This window comes from Mustela erminea, chromosome 2 (assembly GCF_009829155.1).
Source record: "Mustela erminea isolate mMusErm1 chromosome 2, mMusErm1.Pri, whole genome shotgun sequence".
NCBI lineage: Eukaryota > Metazoa > Chordata > Mammalia > Carnivora > Mustelidae > Mustela > Mustela erminea.
In genome coordinates, this window is record NC_045615.1 from 141630970 (window position 1) to 141653083 (window position 22114).

Below are 22114 nucleotides of genomic sequence, written 5' to 3' on the forward strand. Positions count from 1 at the left end.
AGGCCAGAACAAAGAAGCTGGATTTCCAGAAGTCAAAACCTGCTACTGTGCGCTCCAAGGAGGGTGCTGAGGTCCAGAAACGTATCCTGCTGAATTCCCAGCTGAGGATCCCAATCTAGGTTAGCTTTCTTCTCTACCCTTTAGATAAACAGATCCAGTCTACTGAGATACGGGAGATATGTGATGAAATATGTGTCTGCATTTTTGGCTAATCTTGAGTGTTTACTCCATTGACCGAGAGAGAGAGAGAGAGAGAGAGAGAGTGTGTGTGTGTGTGTGTGTGTCTGTGTGTGTGTGTGTGTGTGTGTGTACCGCCACAATATTTCTCCTCTGACATTAACTTACAACCAAAACATCATTTCTAAGATTTCATCCAACATAATAATTTAAGATAAGGCCTCTAATTTTTCCAAAAATCCCTTTTGATGCCCCTGGCCTGTAGGAGCGCATGTTTGATGGGCCACTAAAAGGAAGACAGGGTTTGAATTCCAGAAACTCCAGCCAGACGGAGCTCTATATAAAGTACCGTGATGTGGACAGCAAGTAGCTACTCATTCTATCCAGTAGTTCAGATAAGCGGGTATGCCCATGGCAGAGCTAACTGTCTTCTAAAGACCAAACAAGGGAAGAAAGAACAGCTAACGAGGACAAGCTTTCTGCCCTTCCGGAAATTTAACTTATACAATAAGCTTTTGTGGATTTTTCAGATGATTTACAAAGTTGTTCTTTGAGTGCCTAATTTCACTCTGTAAAAGGAAACAGGAGAGCTCCCCCTCGGGGGAATTACCTGTAAGAACTGCTGCGGCGGCTGCGTCAGCTGAGCCTGAGACGGTTGCTGAACCGAAGCGAGCTGCTGCTCCTGGGAGCTCGGCGGCGGCTGCGTGACTGACAGTGTCTGCGGCGGCTGCTGTTGTGGAGCAAAGGTAGGGTAGGCCGTCACCACCTGACCCATGAGCATTGTGCTAGGTACCATGACCGCCCCACAAGCTACAGGAGCAGTTACTAATTTGGTCACAAGCTGCTGACCTTGAGAAAATCTGTGAAGAGGAAAGAAAGAGAAGAAGGGGAGTCAGAAGTGTAAGGTGTATATATTACAAAGGTGGTGGGCTGAATACTCCTCTAAGATAATACCTAATGATACTGCCCGCTTAGTATTTAAAAGCTGTACGTTCCAATTTCGTTTCCTGTTTCATGTTTTTAAAGATGCCTTTGGGAATACCAATAAAACAAAAATGTATGTAGCAAAATGAAATGATCACAAACAAAAATATAAATTTTTTGGACAACTATATGCGAAAGAATGAAGTTGGATCTTTCCCATTCACCACATACAAAATTTAAGTCAGACTGGATTAAAGCACTAAACATAAGAGCTACAACTATGAAACTCTTAGGAAAAAACAGGGTAAGTCTCATGACACTGGATTGGGCAGTGATTTCTTGGATAGGACGCTAAAAACACAGGCAACAAAAGATAAACTAGACATCAAAATTAAAAACTTTTGTGTATCAAAGGACACTATCAGCACAGGGAAAGACAATTTCTCTTTCTCCTAGTCTGTGAGAGGAAATTATCCGTAAATCCTATATCTGATATAGATTATATAAAACAATCCTGTAACTCAACAATAACCAATCTGATTAAAAAATGGGCAAAGGTCTGGAATAGATGGTTTTCTAAAGAAGATCTACAAATGGTCAATAAGCAAATGGAAAGATGCATAGGGAAATGTGAATCATACCCGTCAGGATGGCCATTATAAAACAAATTAGTGCTGGTGAAGATACGGAGAAATTACAACATGCACTGCTGGTAGGAATAATAAAATAGTGCAGCTACTAAGGAAAACAGTAGGACTGTTCTCAAAAAATTAAATACAGAATTACCACGATCCAGCAATCCCAATTCTGGGTATATACCTAAAAAGAACTGAAAGCAGGATCTCAGATACCTGTGCACTCATGTTCACAGCATGATTCACAATGGCCAAAAGATGGATGCAACCCAAGTGTCCATCAATGATTGAGTAACAAAACACGGTGTATTCACACAATGAAATATTATTTAGCCTTAAAAAGGAATAAAATCGGGGCACCTGGGTGGCTCAGTAGGTTAAGCATTCGACTCTAGATTTCGGCTCAGGTCATGATCTCAGCATTCTGAGATCAAGACCCACACTGGGCTCTCAATGTGCAGCCTGCTTAAGATCCTCTCTCATCTGTCCCTCCCCACTTGCACTCTCTAAATGAATGAATGAACAAATGAATGAATAAATAAATATCTAAAAATAAAAGGAATAACATTCTGACACATGCTACAACATGGACAAACCTTGAGAACATTGTGCTAAGTGAAATAAGCCAGTCACAAAAGACACACATATTGTATGATTCCATCTGTAATCTAGAGTGTCTAGAGTAGTCAGAGTCATAGATTTATGTGCTTAGAAAGCAGGATGGTGGCTTCCAGGACCTAGAGGGTCCTGGAATGGGGAATGGGGAATTATTGTTCAATGGGACAGAGTTTCAGTTTGGGACTAAGAAAAAAGTTCTGGAGGGGGAAAAAAAAAAAGTAAGTAAAAAGTTATGGAGATTGATGGTAGTGATGGTCCCAACAGTATAAAGGTACTCAATGCCAAAGAAATGTATATGTTAAAATAGCCGATGTGGTAAATTTCATGTATATTTTACCACAATTTAAAACCTGTTAAAAAATATCTTCCTTTTATAAAATTCTAGGTACCTGGGGAATCAGCTATATGTGGCATGTGTTCACTTTGCTAATCATAAATAAACTTAAAGCTATCATAAGGGATTTTTAAAGACCTTTCTATTAGGTTTACAGAAGATACTTATACTCCAAGTTGTACCTTATGAACATAATTCAAAATTAAACGACCTTCTAACACTGAATAAAAATATCCTCAGTTTGTAACTTCATCAATGTAGCACACACCCACTGTGTTAGAATTCACTAGTATTTGCTCCCTCCCCACTTTCCTTCTTCTATTTTAATAAAACAACAACAAAAAATGATACCTGTTCAGGGAACAATAGTATTTCTATTTGCCTTTTCTGTGAGATGAAGTTAGTTTCTAACATTGGCCATTACAGAGCTATGACTCCACTGTGACTGGAGCACGACATCACTGCAGTTATACACCGTGTCAAGTACATAATGGTATTAAAGTTAGTAGAAATTAACTTTATTATTTATGTGGTCTGTAAGACAAAATAAATCCATTTTTGAATCCATACCAAATCCTGAAAATAAAATACTCTTATTTTATATACTTCAGGGCTGAATGTATTACTTAATGCAAAAAATATGTAGAAAATAATTTAAAAACGGACATATGGAGAATGATGCCCAAAGAGAAAGTAACATTTTCAAAGAGGCCTGGGCATAGAAGGACTAAATGCTCATTTATCTCTAATCTTAAAAGAAATTCCCCTATCTGGTCACTGATAGAATGTGATGACAATACTTCATCCATCTCTGGCACCAAGACACATTCTTCAATCTACTTAATGCTTAACGCTCACTTCTGTGATTTCATATACACTATTCCTTTTGTTCAGAATACCCTTGTGAGAGTCCCTGCCACATGAAAAAATCTAGCTGTTTAAGACTCAGGCCAAGTACCTCCTCTGTGAAGCTTGGCCTTGACCACACTCCTCTCTTCACCTGTTTGCCTCAACCCATAAAACTGCTAACTTCCTTTTTCTAAAGACCTAGGAAGAAGTATTTATCATGACAAATAATACTGATTTGTTTAACCTTCTATGGCTTGTAAGTCTGATCATTCTCTTGGGACAAGGAATGTGCCATATTCACTTAAGTAGAATGCCAATGGTTGCTGAAATATGTATTTTTACCTCAAAAAAAAAAAAAAAAGGTCCACAAATAGTTGCTAAACTGTATCCTCCAAAATGCATATCAGCATTCTAGATTAACGCTGTCTTCCTCAGGCTTTAAAAGTAATCCTCTACATTTCTATGGGAGGTATTCATAATACCTCCTTTTAGAATGTTGAAGCGAGAAGTTGGACTTCACTTGAGGAACTGAGTTCCAAAGAGAAGCAATAAGCTCTCTGTGCTCTCACTGCCTCTATGATCCTACAGCTTCTGTACTCTTTGGAAATTAATAGGATTTTAATCAAATCTATTAGGTAGTTTGATACAACAAAATTGTATTATAAAAGCAGCAGCCTACTTGTATTACAGTAAAATAAAAACTAAGAAGTATTTAAAATAGAAATTTTAAGACCATAGAGATCCCACAGTAGTTAAGAGAAAGCTTCCCCAAAATTTGAAATAATGGCATTTCTTCAAAATATTTGTTTCTATGTCAACTATTTGGACTGCCACTCAAATAAGTCATAAATGCCTGTTTTTCTAGAATGGCTACAAAAGTTTAGTGTACTATAAACTTAAGTACTTGAGTTTTGAAATCAGATACCCAGGGTTAAATTTAGAAACTACTCATCACCCTTTAACTACCTACAAGTCCCTAACCAAATTACTATCAACTCATTCTTTTCTTATCTGGGAAATAAAAGACATCTTAAAAAAAAAAAAAAAATTCAATGAGAGAGTATATTTTGAGCACCTAGCACAGTACTCAACAAACTCAAGAAAGGTAAGCTACTTTTATTCCATAACCCATACAAACCATGGGAGTATAAACCTTAGCCATTGTTACTGCATGAAAACTCATCAACATTTGTATTAAAATGTTGAAAGTTTCAGAGTCATTCAAAGCCTGGCATAAAACTCCTGTAACAGTGTGCTATGGATACTGGACTCTGTAATATTCAGTAGAACATTTCTGGACAGGAAACAAAATTTATTGTTACTGTTTTATTATAACATCCTTAAACAATGGACATATTCTGCATTTTTCTTGTTTTAATTGAGAGAGAGGAGAGAGGGATAGCAAGAGAGCGAGCCTGAGAAGGGAGGAGAGGAGGAAGCAGACTCCCCACTGAGCAGGGAGCACGACACGGGACTTGATCCCGGGACACTGAGATGGCCCATGACCTGAACTGAAGGCAGACGCTTAAACAACTGAGCCATCCAGAACCCCTCTGCATGTTTAGTTCTAATTCAAGAATGCTGGTGGGAGTTGGTTACAAACTAAAATCAAATTTTTAAAAATCCTATCATTTTTTTAATTCATCAATTTGTACAACTTTGGAATGACTGAATTATGGCAACTACCTGATCTGTCTGTCCTGAGTGAATGTAGTTACTGCAGCACTCGGCGTACTGCTCTGTGGCATGCTAGACGGGATCTGGACCATGTTTCCGGCGGCCGGCTGGGAGATCACCACAGTGTTGTACAGCGGGGCTGCGAGTGGGCTCTGTGTCTGACTGGGAAGAGAGGTTTGTTGGCTGTGCCCACTCAACACATTCTGTTGACTCTGCTAGAAAACAGGAGATATTACAGATGAATTAAATGAATTTTTTTTTTTTTTTTTTTTTTTTTTAGGAAATATGCATCTACTATTCATTACTCTAACAATAGTTGACATGACCAAAAAAGGAGAAGCAGGACATATTACTCTGGGAGAAATCTAACTACAAAGGAAAAAAACCTGTAGTAATTGAGAATGAATTAGTCTTTAGTATCTTGCTGGAATATAAACTATGAACTTTAGAACTTCTGTTAAATGCCCAGAGTGAGTGATGGATGTTAGACATCTTGATAGATTTCACCTGAAGTCTTGGGATTTACAGTCACTAATGAATACCAATTACCTGCATCAAATTTCCCAGATTACTGATTAAACTATCACTACTGTAACAGCTTATTCTTCATAGTAATGTGTTTCCTGGTCACCCTTTTTTTGTAAGTCAAACCTTTATAACATACAGAAGTAGCCTGTATGTTCATTTTTAACAAACTGCAAAATTTTTAAATGTCAAAATACTGAAAGCATTTATAACATTGACATTTTAACAATTTGGCACAAAATATTTTAATGACCACCCTCAAAACTAAACTTTTAATTATTACTATTAAAAGCTAAAATATGGAATTATTTCACACAGATCTTCATTTTCACTTCTGCAATAGTGCACATTTCCGTCACTCAACACTCCAGAGCTCACTGCACTTGATCCGTTACCTGACTTGATGTACTCTGTAAAGTCTGCTGCGGTATCATATGCTGAGTTGTGCCAATGTGTCCAGTAGTCATTCCACTTTGAATCTGGTTAGTTTGAATGACCTGGCCCTGCATATTTATAGGTGTGAGTTGCTGGATGTTAGATGAATTTCCAGAAGAAAGTTGAACAGAACCAAAACTCAAACCAGGGGTTGACTGTTGTAAAAACATCTTTAAAAATAAAGATTACATTAAAATGAGCTTTGTAAACTAAAAACAAAGAAGAATGAGAGCAATTTTTAAAAGAGAAAGCAAAAACAAGCTACAAATTAAGTTTAAAAAGCAAATAACAGGATGGTTAAGTCTTTTTCAGTGATCAATTAGCAATAACAATTACTGGAAAAAACCAATTCTTATCCATTCTTCCAGTCATCCCATAACCTTATCATGTTTCCAACTGTCAGAAAAAGGGTGATAAATTTCAAAACCTCTACTTGTTTGAATATTTTACATGTTGGTCACTGTTTGTTCTACCAGCTAGCAGTACCCCAACTCAGTGCTACTCAAAAATCTATGGACAGGCAGTTTTTCATCAATCATTGTTTATAATGTCTGGCATCAGACAGAAGTAGCTTTTTTTCACTTAGTTTCCCTTCTCCAAAATCCTAGTTTCTTCTGAAAGATACAACTTTAGTGGCCCTGTCTACTGATCAAATAAGACTAACTAGAATTTGGGGCACCTGGGTGGCTCAGTGGGTTGGGCCGCTGCCTTCGGCTCGGGTCATGATCTCAGGGTCCTGGGATCGAGTCCCGCATCGGGCTCTCTGCTCGGAGGGAGCCTGCTTCCCTCTCTCTCTCTCTCTCTCTGCCTGCCTCTCTGTCTACTTGTGATTTCTAGAATTCTATCTACCAGAAGTTTACTAAAATAATGATTGATGACTGATTTATAAACTCTACCTACATGTACTTAGAAATCTACACAAAATACAATATTATGGGTTTAAATTTACTAAAAATTAGATTGCTAAAAAGAGGACTTTAATTTGGAGAAACAACGATGTTGATGGAAATACTCTTAGGAATGAATCAGAGTGTAAATGCCATCATACTGAGTAGGTAACCAATGAGTATTTATTGAACTAAACTGATGAAATGTTATTTCTTGCTTCTCATTTTTTATTAAGAAAAGTCAATTTTCCTAAGAAACCAAAATGTGAATAGCATGTTTTGTTTGTATTCAAATATAATAACTTTACCTGCAGCCCTTGACCATGGACCATTTGAAGTTGTTCTTGAATTTTTCTTAGTTCTTCTTGTTGTCGATGAATATTCGCCTCTATCATCCGTGTCCGTTGCTCTAATTGGTCTTTTAGATGCTGCATGGCTCCTAATTGAGCTGAAAACTGAAACTGAAGTACCAGTTTGGGAAAAGTGTAACATATTTTAGAATCATTTACTCTTCATAATTGTGTGATGTGAAAAATAAGTAGTATATATCACAAGCTAAGAATGTTACACTAGTTTTCAATGCATTATCTCTCAGCTCCTAATTCACCCACCTTTGCTTGGTTTTCTGCTACTGGAGCTGGACCCTATAAACATTTCTCCTTTGTCAGCAGACACAAACTTAGTCATGTCCGTGGATGGTGCTGAAGGGATACTGCAAAAGGAGTAGCCCTTGACTTTCCAGCAAGTCGTACTGGCATCCTTATGGGAAGCTCCCCTGCAATTCCTGCTGGTAACCCAGCAGGTGGCTTCCTGCACTCCAGCCCTGGTCTGTGGTACCTCCGTGAACCTCTCTCTCATCCAGTGGCTACAGCCACACCAGCCCCATTGGAAACTGAGTTTAAGCTTGGCCTGGAGGAAGAAAAGTTGAGGAGGACTGGGAGAGTTTTCCAAGTTGTTCCTTCTTTGCATTACTATACTCCCCCCTCTCACAGTTAGTGGCTGTTCTCTACATCCATCATCCCTGTATTACTTAGGATTCCCTGTTACCCTGTTAATAATTTTTTTAATTATCATCCCTATTTCAAATTTCTGGTATGGCTTCTGACTTCTAACCAGATCTTGCCTGATTACAAGTACACACTGGCATTGGAAGACCAGCGCTCAGTTGGTCAAGCCTGCAATTCTTGATTTTGGTTCAGGTCATGGTCTCCAGGTCCTGAGATTGAACCCTGTGTCAGGCTCACACTCAACACAAAGTCTGCATGAGACTTTCTCTTTCTCCCTCTCCTCTTTCAGGACCCGAAGACTTTTTCTCTTTCTCCCTCTGTGTCTCCCTTGCCTGTGAACATGAGTCCTTGCTCTCTTCTAAGATAAATAACAACAACAAAAACCAAAAAGACCAGAGCTCATACGGGGCTCTATCATTTCCTGGAACAAGTTACTTAATTTCTATCATGTAACAAATGAAAAAGTAGCCTGCTCCTAGAGTTATTCACATCAAATTCTGTCATCCCTAGAATGGCCTCTTTGTATACATCATTAGAAGGTTATAAAAATCTAACAGATAACTAAGCATATTTTTATTCATATTTTCAGCTGAAACTATTCACAGTGTATGTTCACAAGTATGAAATGTAGACTTTTATAGACTAAGCAATTATGAATGAATAAATGCATACATGAATGCAAACAGTTATTCTACTTCCAGGATTTTCAATCTTATTTCATGGTTTTACTTGAGTCATAAACAGCTTCTATTTACTACTGCCTGAAATTTAGTCACACTTAGTGATTCATCACTTAAGTGTATCCTGCTCATTTAATTATTTCCATGAATAGTTAGCACAGGATATCGCAGGAAGAATTCCAATTTATTGGAAATGTGTCTTAATCTTAAAATAGTCTCCTACAGGGGCACCTGGGTGGCTCAGTCAATTAAGCATCTGCCTATGGCTTAGGTCAAGATCCCAAGGTCCTGGAATCGAGCCCACACTGGGCTCCCTGCTCAGCAGGGAGTCTGCTCCTCCCTGCAACTTGTGCGCTCTCTCAAATAAATAAAATCTAAAAAAAAAAAAAAAAGTCTCCTAGTGAGCAAAGCCCTCCAAAAAGCCTTTTTCTCTATCTTCAAAAGTTTGTGTTGAAGATACTGAATATTACCTTTCAAAAAGTATAGAACTCTGTCTTTTGAATTGACAATCATCAGACCGTATTTTATATTAGATCACAATAAGTAGGAGAAAACATTACGAGTTTTGTGCCTTAGCTCCCTCATGCCTTTAAGAAATATTTAAAATGTTGTATTTTATCCTAACAAAAGTTATTTATACTTTTGGGAAAACATTACATTGTCAACACTGAAAGGATTTCTATTAAATGCAAATAATAGATACAAACACAGAAGGCAGAATAACGGGAAATAATATCACAGAACTAAGAGACAAAGTATTTGGCTTTATCTCTCAATGAGATATAAGATCTGTCTAAAGTGTCTCCCAGTGGGGGTGTCATAGCACATAAACCGGGATAATTCCTTGTTGTACAAAACTGTCCTGCATCCTGAAAGACAACTAGCATCCCTGGCCCTTGTCTATCAAGGGCCAGTGATACTCCACAATTAGATCACCGATCAGATCACCGACAATCAGAAATAGCCCCCAGACATTATAAATGCCAACAGTTGAGAGTCACTGCATTAAAAAGTATATATTTTTTAAAATCTCTATTAGCTTAAAAACAACTTATCATTTTAAAATACTTAACTGAAACAAACAAACAAAAAATACCTGGGACATGCCTTGTGGAATTGGTAAATTTGCAGCTTGAGACATCGCTGGCTGTGTTAAGGACTGACCAACAGATTGGGAATTTATGGACTAGGAAGCAAAACAAAAAATAACACTGGAGTGATAACTACTCCCATCCATAAGTACTTCTACCAGAAATAGCACCATGGTATCTTTAGAACTGAACTACAATTTGCCTCATAACATCTTTGGCGGCGTACAGGCATGCATATGGCCCCTCGACCCTGGATGTGCCCATACCCTATTTATCCTTTCATCTTCTAAGTCGTCTGCCACATTACCTTGCACGGGCTCTCAATAATAATTAAATGGACATAACTGAAGGTGACTGGTATTCGAAATTAGATATGAAATGGCTCTAAATTATTAACTTTCCTTAAGTAAAAGAAATATCTAACATTTTACCTGGAAAATAATCAAAAGGAGTATGTCTGAGAATGATCTCACAAAAAGGGAAAGATCTCAAGTATGATTTATCAACAGCAATTCTGATCTTTATAAAAAGGGGTAATGGATTAATGAATTTCTAAAAATGTACATGACTTCCCCCCTTACAGTAAATCTTTATTCAGACGAGTGCTCCCTAGATGACGCTCACCTGGCCACTGAGTGATGCCCTCCTCGCTGCCGTCTTTTCATGAGCTGGTAGATGGGGTCTGGGAGGAGTGCTTGTGTCCGCTGGGATCTTTGTTGGTGTGGCTGAGGTTCGTCAACAAAAATGAAACAGTGTTAGTACTTAACAAAATATAATTGGCAAAGATAAATCTCAAGATGGATTCAATAAATTAAAAATAAACTTTCAATTATTTTTCTAAATAATTTCATAGAAGTGAAGTCTATGACAGTAAGAGGGTTCACTTTAACTATTTCTTTCTTAAGGACAAAGAATATATCTGAAATAGGAAAACTTTATATTTAAAAATGGTTACTACTCCTAGAGTTCAATAGTAAAAATAATAATAATAATAATAATTCCATTTAAAAATGGCCTACAGACAAAAAGACATTTCTTCAAGAAGATACACAAATGGCCAGCTAGAATATGAAATGTTCAAGGTTACTCACCATCAGGGAAATGCAAACCAAAACCACAATGAGACACAACTTCACCCGTGACAAGATGGTTATTATAAAAAAACAAGAAGTGTTGCTGAGAATGTAAAGAAACTGGAACCCTTCCACACTTAAAATTGGTGGGGTTATGAAATGGTGCAGCCACTGTGGGAAACCGTAATGGAAGTTTCTAAAAAAATTAAAAAATAGAACTACCACATGTGATCCAGCAATTCCACTTCTGGGTATTTACCCAAAAGAATTTAAATCAGGATCTCAGAGAGATATTTGCACTCCTATGTTCACGGCAGCACTATTCTCCATGATGGCTGCAGAGTGATCTCCTACTATTCTTAATAGCCAAGATGTGGAAACAATCAAAATGAGAGATGAATGGAAAAACAAATATATGGTAATATATATACAATGAAATACTACTCAACCTTTAAAAAGAATGAAATTTTGCAAGATAAGACAAAATGTATCAATCCTGAGGACATCATGCTATGTAGAAAAAGCCAGTGAATGAAAGACAAGTACTGCATGACTCCCTTCTATGAGGTATTTAAAATAGAGAAATTCACTGAATCAGAGTAGAATGGTGACTGACAAGGACTGGGGGGATAAGGAAAATAAAGAGTTAATAATCAATGGGCGTAACGTTGCCATTAAGTACAACGAATAAGGTCTAGAGATCTGCACTACAACACGGTATCTAGAGCCAACAATATTGGACTGTAAGCTGGAAAACTTAACAGGATAGATCTCAGTTGAAGTATTCATACCACAGTAAAATAAAATGTATAAAAAGAGAAACATAGCTACAAAGGAAAAACTTTTTCCCCTAAGATTTAAGATATTCTATGTTTAACACCTCTTTAATGTTCTACCTATGGTGTTCAGTGGTTCCAACAACCTCCTTTTCCTTACATGGTTGTAATACCCTGGGAAATTAAACTGCTAAACTCTTTAAACAAAAGAAGGTTACTAATCCAATGATAATTATGCAAGTCTTCATTAAAAATTAAGAATTAAAAATAACATTCAGGAGTTAGTCCAAGATGGCAGAGGAATAGGAAACCTTAATTCTGTCTGGCCCCAGGAATTCAGCTAGACAGCTATCAACTCATTCTGAACACCTGTGAACTCAACTGCAGATCTAAGAAAAGAACAGCTGCAACTCTACAAATAGCAAAGCGACCACTCTCTGCAAGACAGGAGGTGCAGAGAAGTGAAGCTGAGGCCATATGTCTGAAGATGAACTAACTGCGGGGGAGGAAGCCTCCAAAAGCCAGCTACTGGAAAGTGATACAGCAGTGGAGTGCAAAATCAGAACTTTTAGAAGCCTGCTCAGGTGAGAGACGTCCCAGCGTGAAAGGTGCTCAGGTGGCGGAAGCAGGATGGAATACTAAGTGGGATGGTGTGGTCTCAGGATCCCCAGGGTCATAAGAAGACTGGGACTGCCTGAGCGTGGACGAGTTTCCAGGCATCAGAGCAGGGAAGCTGCCTATCATCAGTGAGCCCAGGAGTCGGCTCCCATCTTGGGGATGCGATATACCACACACAGGGACACAGCAGAACCGCAGCGAGACCACCCCCTCCAGAAGTGGCATGAGGATGCGCCACAGAAGTCTTCAGGGTTTGGAGACTTAAAATGGGGCATGTGACTGAAACAGAAATGCTGGGTCACAGGCCAGGTGAGCAGAAACAAGGGAGACTGTAGTCATTGACTGCTTTTCCCCGAGGGTGCACTTAGCAGTGTGGCACTGAGCTCTCTGCTCCACTGGTTTATTGGGAAGACACCAACCTCATCCTCATCCTCTAAATCAGCATGGAAAACCTTCAGGGAACAAAAGCCACAAGGAGCAATCAGGCACAGATTACTTAGCCTGGCCCCCGGCAAGGGTGGTCACCATTCCACCAGGGGCAAAGACACTTAAGAATCAATGCAAGAGGCCCCTCCCCCAGAAGATCGGCAAGACCAAGTTTACTGATCACAGAGAACTGCAAATCTCAAGCACTAGGGGAAGACAGTTTATATAATAAATGGTCTTCTTCCCACAATTTTTAATTTTTTAAAATTAATTCTTTTTCCTCTTTCCTCTTTCAACCAATTTTTATTTTATGAACTTCTTAGAAATCTTTTTAACTTTCATTTTTACATTTACATTCAATCCTCTCATTGTATTTATTTTTGTATATAAGTTTTTCTTTCTTTACAATTTTGGGATGCAGTTTCCTTTAGCAAACAGACCAAAACACACCCAGAATCTAATGTATGGTTCTATTCTCTTCACCTATTTGATCATATTCTTTTTTCTCCTTTTTTTTTTTGTAAAAGTCTTTAATTTTCATCTTTACAGTTACATTCTATCCTTTCAATGTATTTAAAATTTTATTTTTGTACATGTATTTTTTCTTCTTTATAACATTGACAGGTAGTTTCTTCTAACAAACCAAAATACACTCAGGATATAGTGTATTGTTCTGTTTATCTTTCTGTTTACATTCCTTCTTTTTCTTTTTTTTTTTTTAGTATTTTAACTATCATTTTTACAGTTACATTCTATCCTTTCATTGTACTTAATTTTATTTGTGTACATATTTTTTTTTCTTTACAATTTCTAGATCTAGTGTTTTTTTTTTAAAGATTTTATTTATTTGACAGAGAGAAAGAGAGAGATCACAAGTAGGCAGAGAGGCAGGCAGAGAGAGAGGAAAAGCAGGCTCCCCGTTGAGCAGATAGCCTGATGTAGGGCTCGATCCCAGGACTCTGAGATCATGACCTGAGCCGAAGGCAGAGGCTTAACCCACTGAGACACCCAGGTACCCCCAGATCTAGTTTTCTAATAAACAGAACAAAATACACACAGCATCCAGTGTATTGCTCTTTTCTGTTCACTAATTGTACTTTTTTTAAAAAAATTCAGTCTTGGGTCTTTTCTGATTTGTTTTGTGCATATTTCTCTGGGGTCATTGTTGCCATTTTAATATTTTCTTTCATTCATCTATTCTTTGGATAGAATGACAAGATGGAAACATTCACCTCAAAAAAGAGAGTAACAAGTGGTACTGACTGACTATCAGGGACCTAATCAATATGAAAAGTAAGGCTCAGAACTAGAGTTCAGAATAACAACTATAAAGATACAATACATAATGATATATTAAAAAGTCTACTAATGAGATGCAATAAAAAATGGAGGCCCTGTTAGGATAAATGAGGCAGAAGAGAAATAGTGATACAGAAGACAAAATAACAGAGTATAAAGAAGCTAAGAGATAAACAACTACTGGATTGTAAGGGGAGAATTTAAGAGATAAGTGATACCATAAAACAAAACAGTATTAGAATAATTGGGATCCCAGAAGAGGAGGATGGCCAGGGGAGGGTGCATTAAGTATAATGGAGCATATTATAGTGAACAACAGGTCCGTAACCTACAAAGGCAGAAACAACAGACTGGCAGGAGACCTATCCAGAGACCTGACAGACCAGAAAGGACTGGCATAATAAATTTTTGGTGCTAAATGAAAAAAATATGCAGCCAAGAATACATTATCCAGCTAGGATGTCATTCAAAACAGAAGGAAACATAAAAAGCTTCCAGGACAAAGAGAAACTAAAAGAACTTGTGATCACTAAACAAGCTTTGCAAAAAAAAAAAATAAAAAGGATCCTTTAAGCGAATACAGGCCCAAAAGAAACATGGACCAGAAAGGAACAGAGACAATATACAGTAACAGTAACTTTACAGGCAATACAATGGCACTAAATCTACACCTTTCAATAGTTACTCTGAAGATAAATGGACTAAATGTCCTAATCAAAAGACATAGGGTACCAGAATAAATTAAAAAAAAAAAAAGCAAAAACTTTCAGAAAGCAACCTTAAAACAGGTGCCTGGGTGACTTAATTAGTTAAGCGTCTACCTTCTGCTCAGGTCATGATCGCAGGATCCTGGGATCAAGCCTCTCATCAGGTTTCCTGCTCAGTGAGGAATCTGCTTCTCCATCTCCCTCTGCCCCTCCCCCCAAGTCGTGCACTGGCTCACTCCCTTTCTCTAAATAAATAAATAAATAAAATCTTAAAAAACAAAACAAACAAAAAAGCCAACTTAAAGAACACTGGTTCTACCAGTAAAAAATGAATAAACAGTTTTGTTTTTTTGAGGGACGATTAAAGGCAACTTAACAATACCAATACTACTACCTAAATATTTAATACACTATTTTATAAACTTAATTCTTTGTTCAACGTGAGCAACATGGCTTTTGCTCATTGGAAAGGTTAGTATATTTCAGGAAAGTATAAATTTATCATTTTGAAGTAGCATTTTACCCAGCTTCCCACCCACCTCCCCTCTGACAACAAACCATGCTCTTCTATATTTAGGAGTCTGGCTTTTTGTCTTTTTCTTTGTTAACTTGTTTTGTTTCTTAAATTGGTGAAGGAGATTAAGAGTGCATTTATCATCATAATGAGCAGAATGTACAGAATTAAGTCATTATATTGTACACCTGAAGCTAATATAACACTGTACGTTATACTTCAACTAAAAAAAATAATAAATTTAAAAAGTGTTTCTAACGTAAGCAATGCTACAGTAAACCTTTTCCTGTAAAAAAATAAAGTAGCATTTGATGAAAAATGCTGACACCAGTAACACAATTTAAAAGCACTCTCTTGAGAGAGAGTGCTTTCAAGTTAGGGTACTCACAGGAAGGGTCTGAGACAGCTGTGTGAGATGATTTTCTTGAACTCCGGGAGGAAGCAGAAGGGGTTGGGCTGTGATCAAACCTTTCTAAAGCTTCCTTGAGACTGACTGTGTTTATACGATTATCAGACCCAGAATCTTGGCTCTAAGGAGACAGAGTAAAATATGTTTTCTTGTAGTTCAGTTCAGAGATCCCTAATTAGCAATACAGCCTGCTAACCCCCTTCCTCCCCAAAATCAGTTTTTACCCGCAACAAGGCAGAGGTACCTATATAATATTTACCTGTGTAATATTAGGTAAAGAAATAAAAATTTTTCTATTGCCAGAAAATTTTGGCTTCTCTACAGAAACAGACGCAGACGAAAGAAGCTGGACTCTTAACTCACGCCACATACAAAAATTAAGTTAAATGGATCAAAAATCTAAGCGTAAGAACTAAAACTATAAAACTTTTAGAAGAAAAGGGGAAAAGCTTTATGACACTGGACTGGGCAATGACTTCTTGGATGTGACACTGAAAGCATGGGCAGCAAAAGTGCATCAAACACTATAAACAGAATAGAAAGCCTGCCCATGGGATGGCAGATAACATTTGCAAACCACTCATCTGATAAGGGATTAATACCCAGAATATACAAAGAACCCTACAGCTGAACCCTACAGTTCAACAGATCTAGAAAATTAGATCTGGGGGTGCCTGGGTGGCTCAGTGGGTTAAGCCTCTGCCTTCGGCTCAGGTCATGATCTCAGAGTCCTGGGATTGAGCCCCGCACTGAGCTCTCTGCTCAGCAGTGAGCCTGCTTTTCCTCTTTCTCTGCCTGCCTCTCTGCCTACTTGGGATCTCTCTCTCTGTCAAATAAATAAATAAAATATTTTAAAAAACAATCCAAATTTAAAAACAAAGTTACAAAGACATTTCTCCCAAGAAGATATATTAATGGCCAATAAAACACACTGAAAAGATTTCAATGTCAGTAATCATTAAGGTAATGCATACCGCCATGAGATATATACCACTTCAAACCCTTCAGGATGAATATTACTTACAACCAAAAAAAACCCAGTGCTGACAAGGATAAATTGGAACCTTTGTACACCGCTGGTGGGAATATAAAATAGTGAACCTACTATAGAAAACAGTATGACAGTTCCTCAAAAAATTAAGTATAAAATTACTACATGATTCAGTAATTCCATTTCTAGGTATACACTCAAAAGAACTGAAAAGCAGAGATTCAAATAAGTATTTGTACACCCATGTTCAATAGCGGAATGATTCACAATAGCCAAAAGATATACGCTACCCAAGTGTCTTATCACTAGATGATGGATAAACAAAATGTGGTCTTTTAAGTGGTGGCTCTTTTCTATCTTTTAACAGTCAGAGCCTGCTCTGGAGAGGAACAAAAGTCCTCCTACTGCTCTTTCCAGAAGACTTCCCTTTCCTTCTTCCCAAAACTCACAGCCAGAATTTCACATTATCACTATATGACTAACTCTCATTGCTATGGTCAGTCATCTACTGACCTTGTGGCCACTCCTCACTAAGCACCTGAATTGAAATTTCTGCTCCTGGCTCTGTCTTACCCTCACTAATTCCTACTTCCACAGTTACCAATATCAGTACTAATTCACATGTTCAACATCATGAGTTCTCTCTTCCTTGATGCCTTGATCTTGATTTCTACCTGTCCTCAGTCACTCATTCCGTTGTCATTACCACTAAGAATAAACCTTCCATAATCTCCATTTCAAACACCCTCCTCTCTGAGCAACATCTTCCATATTTCCTACTCATTTCTCTTTAGTACCTCAACTCCAATAACCCTTTAGCAGAACAAAAAATACATTGATTCTACCCCATTTTCACAATCACGTTCTCACTTTGTCTTCTCTCCTCTTTACCCAGCTTAAATTCATGGTTAGCCATCATAACCACACCCTTAGGCGTATCATCAACTCTCCTTCACCACACTCCCCTGGAAAAATCCCAGGGGACTGCTGGTTAAGCCAAATTCTTAATCTATTCTAAACACGGCTGAAGAAATTCAACATGGTGACTGTTCTCTCTTTAAATTAATGGCCAAGAACCTCAAGCAGGCCCTTAATCCTGCCTGCCAGACTAAAATTACCTCGTTTGTTCACTTTCCTACTCTCCTAGAAAACAATTTAATCCTTGTTCCCCTCTTCCCAAACCTCCAACAAGTCCTGTCCTAACCTCACTCTTAGCCAGTTCCTCTGCTTCCTGTCTGACTGAAGAGCACAGCTTTATACTCCAATCATTCTATCAATCTACCTAGCAGCATCTGTACTCATATATTCTGCCTTTCTTCATGTCACCACAGAGCAGGGATCAGCAGACACAGTCTGTGAGGGTCAGAGAGTCAGTATCATAGACTTTGAGGGCCACACAGCCTCTGCTGCAACCATTCAACTCTGCTGTTGCAGCACAAAAGCATCCATAGGCCATATACGAATAACTGAATGTGGCTGTGGAACTGGAAGCTGTAATTTTCATGTGTCACAAATACTATTCTTCTTTTGCTTTTTTTGTTTCAATCACTTAAGAACGTGTGGAAAACATATATATTTTTTTGAAGATTTTATTTATTTGACAGAGAGAGATCACAAGTAGGCAGAGAGGCAAGCAGAGAGAGAAAGAGAGAGAGAGAGAGAGAGAGGAGGAAGCAGGCTCTCTGCCTAGCAGAGAGCCCGATGTGGGACTCGATCCCAGGACCCTGAGATCATGACCTGAGCTGAAGGCAGAGGCTTAACCCACTGAGCCACCGAGGCAGCCCTGGAAAACATATTTTTAGCTTGTGGGTGTTACAAAACCAGGCAGAGGACCAGATTTGGCCTAAAGGTCATAGCTTGCTTCTCTCACTGAAAAATTTTTCCACTAGCCAAGCCCTATGTTTCCACTATGAACTGGACCCCATCCTCTTTCCTCTGTTCGAGAACATTGCTCTAGCATTTCTACCTGTCTCTATCAGTAATTCTTCTCTCTCCAACAGAGCATTCTCATCAGTATACAAATATGCTATTATTTCTCCCACCTTAAAAAGCAAATAGTTCTTTTAAGCCTACTTCTTCTTCCTACTACTGCAGGACTCCTCCCCTTTGGAGGAAAACCTTCCCTCCTCGCTAAATCCCCTTGTCCCAGAAAACTCTCTCTTAAGCCCACCCTAATTAGGCTCTTACTCCTATTATTATTCCACCCAATCTGCTCTTATTGATCAACGAATACATGTTGTTAAACTCTTTAATCTACTATAGGCGACTCTGACAAAGCTAACTGTTCACTCCTCATGGACACACTTTTTCCTGGCTTCTAGGACAACTCAGTTTCCTGGTTTTACTCACACTTCACTGGATATTTCCCTTGAGTCTCCTTCACGCCTTAATGATGGAGTGCCCTAGGACTTAGCTCTTCATCATCCTCCCTCTCTCTCTCTCTCTCCACTCATTTCCTGGTGACCACATTTAGATTCATAACCTTCAAATCCATCCACACATTAAAGTTTCTCAAAAATATGTGTCAAATGGACCTCTTCCCTAATCTTCCCTAATCCAAGAGGACTGTGGTGGTAAGAGTAAGCAGAGCTGGAGTGACATAGGCAGAGTATATTCTGGAAGTAGGGCTAGTTGAATTTACTAAGGACTGGACACTGGCATAAGAGAAAACAAAGCAAGGAGGAATGACCTCTATATTACTTTAATTTCTATAACTGTCCTCCCTCATTTCAAGGAACCCTAGATTTAAGCGCTTTTCTCGGAAAATGTATTTCACTAAAATATACCCGATCTTCTTCCACTAAGCATACAAAGCCTCTTTGAAAAAATTCTTTCACGTGGGATCCGTGACTGCCGAGCACTTCTCTGGGTTATTCACTGATGTATTCTGAGCATCTGGAGCCATGTCCAGTACTTCCTGGCACATGGAAAGAGTTCTTAATAAGGGTTGTGGAAAAACTCACAATCTCCCACACTGACCCTGGCAATGCTGCCTATTTAACTCACTTCTTGTACAGATGCTTGATTCTTTTCATCCCACTCATCTTCTGCACATCGAAAGTAACTGTTGTGGGTAGCTTCTGACCCAGCTCACATGATCTCCACTTCCTGGCAGTCACCACCCTGCATAATCCCTCCCCTAAAGACTGAACCTAGTGATTTGCTTCTAATGAACAGAACAGATAGAAGTGATGGGCTATTATTTCTGTGAATAGGTTACAAAAGACTGATTTCCATCTTGCTGCTGGTTGTCTCTCCCTGGATCTTCTTACCTACTTGCTCAGATAGAAACAGCTACCTGGAAAGGAACTGAAGGTTGTCTCTGGTCATTGGCCAGCAATAAATCAAGGCCCTCAGTCCAACAGCTGCTAAGGAACCCCATCCTTCCAACAAGCACTGAGGAAGCTCAGAAACAGATTCTGCTCCAGAGTTGAGTTGACTGTGTTGACTGTGGCCCCCACTGACACCTTGATTACAGCCTTGTGAGAGACCCTGGCCCTCGAAGCACAGGGCGCATCTAAACTGCCTAGATCTCTGACCCAGAGAAACTATGAGATAATAAATGTGTATTATTTTTATATCATTAAGTTTTGTTACACAACAATAAGTAACTAATATACTAAACTTCCACCTGGTATTAATGAAAAGAGAAACCACAGTTTAAATTCTGACTACAACTCCAAGCCATGTGTCTTTAGGGGAGACTCCCCCCACTTAAAGCCTCAGTTTCAACATTTTCAAAATGGGGATATTACCTATGAGATAAAGATGTCTGAGGAATAAATGACTCTTCATGCTTCATATGAAGAACTAGCCAGAGCCTTGCACATTGCAGGAGATTAGTAAATGGTAGTTTAAATCTGAGATAATATGTCTCTCACTAAACAGGAGGCCCTTCAAATCTTTTTTAGAAGCAGAAAAGATTTTAAAATATTAAATTTAAAATAAAAATAAATAGTAATATATAATTTATAACCCTGTCACAAGTGAGGCAATGAAATATTTAAAAAATGCTTTTCTTATATTGAGTCTTGCCTTTCATTGGAAAGAAATAATTTTTTTTAAAACTCTAGAATACCTACTTTGTCAGCAGCTGTCTCAGGTAGAGACTCTTCAATGCCAAGTTCTCGTCGTCTTTCAGCCCTAACTTCTGCATAACTACAAATGGAAAAAAAAAAACAGAATTTTCGTGCTTAACCATTCACCTAAAATACTGTAGAGATGTGTTCCGTGTTTGTTATGTGTCTTACTTGTTCATCACAGATTCCACGGTATTTGTTATGCACTACCCAAACCTAGAACACATCTATAGTGTTCTATCTTAACCTAGGTATCTCTGTAAATGATCTGTGACTCACAGTACTTAAGAAGAATTAAATAAAGGAAAAGTATTCTTATCTACTCCAGTGCTCCTTTTACACGATGGACTTTGGTACATAAAAGACAGTTACAGCTTCTGCTCTAAACTATGACATTCATGTCAAGAATTATATATGTATATTACCTCCATTCTATCTCCATATAATGCCTTTAATAATGCATTGAAAACATGTATAAAAAATTAAGAGAAAGACCACTGTAGTTCTTAACAAGTTATGCCTAAAAATTACATTGCCAAACTATCAGTGTTTCTGTAATTCAGAAATGCTATAAAAGGATTATTACCTTACTACGGTGTGAGTACAAACAATAAACTCTGGCCTTGAATTCCACTGATGATAAGTGATGTAATAATGAGTCTGAAGCCAAATCCACTGTTGTCCCTTGGTGAGGAACCTATAATAACATGATTTGCCTTTCCCATATTGCATTACTAAGAAGAAAAAGAGAAAAAATTTATTGATTCATATCATTAGCTATGAATCTGGTTTTTAGTCAAAGCTATCATTTATATTTAAATCTATAAACACAATTCTTCTGGCTTTTCAATAACATATATATCAGTTGTAAGAATATGTTATTCTACAGAGATTCTACGGAGATAACATACATAAATCGTTTAGAATTGTGTCAGCCAGGCACAACGAGGGGCTACTGTTCCTGCTGCTAATAACCACAACACAGCAGGTCATAAAAAGACAGTTACAGCTTCTGCTCTAAACTATGACATTCACGTCAAGAATTATATATGTATAATTCTTGACGTGAATTCATTGTGGCTTTCTAAGAGTTTCTTTAAATGTGTACTAGCCTCCTGGGCAGACTTACATGCCTGGGTATTAAAACTCATGAACTAAGGTTACAGTATTTTGACATATACAATTTTCAAAGCAATCTATTTCTCTTACTCCGGATTTAGAACTTATACACTCCAAAAACAAGGTTCATTAGATGCCATATTATAAACCTGTACTTACTATTACAGATTAAAATATGTAAAACAGAAACAAGTTTAAGTTTGATCTACAATTCCTACTGGATTGGCTATAAAGTAAAAATCTTCCAAAAAAGGAAATCTTCCA

At 38.0% G+C, this 22114-nt stretch overlaps 1 protein-coding gene across 6 annotated transcripts in view; it reads right to left on the reverse strand.

Annotated features, from left to right (window-relative positions):
• Positions 1-22114, reverse strand: part of CLOCK (clock circadian regulator) — a 134445-nt gene that overhangs the window by 9856 nt on the left and 102475 nt on the right. For 4 of the 6 annotated variants that reach the window (XM_032334342.1, XM_032334343.1, XM_032334344.1 and 1 more), the window contains 9 exons: positions 21318-21465; positions 20735-20810; positions 15641-15782; positions 10464-10564; positions 9845-9934; positions 7370-7522; positions 6135-6344; positions 5224-5429; positions 788-1037 (listed from right to left, as the gene is read on the reverse strand). In XM_032334342.1, coding sequence (XP_032190233.1) covers positions 788-1037; positions 5224-5429; positions 6135-6344; positions 7370-7522; positions 9845-9934; positions 10464-10564; positions 15641-15782; positions 20735-20810; positions 21318-21465 — 1376 coding nt within the window. The remainder of the gene's footprint in view (positions 1-787; positions 1038-5223; positions 5430-6134; positions 6345-7369; positions 7523-9844; positions 9935-10463; positions 10565-15640; positions 15783-20734; positions 20811-21317; positions 21466-22114) is intronic. The other 2 variants (XM_032334346.1, XM_032334345.1) reach the window with 2 other exon arrangements.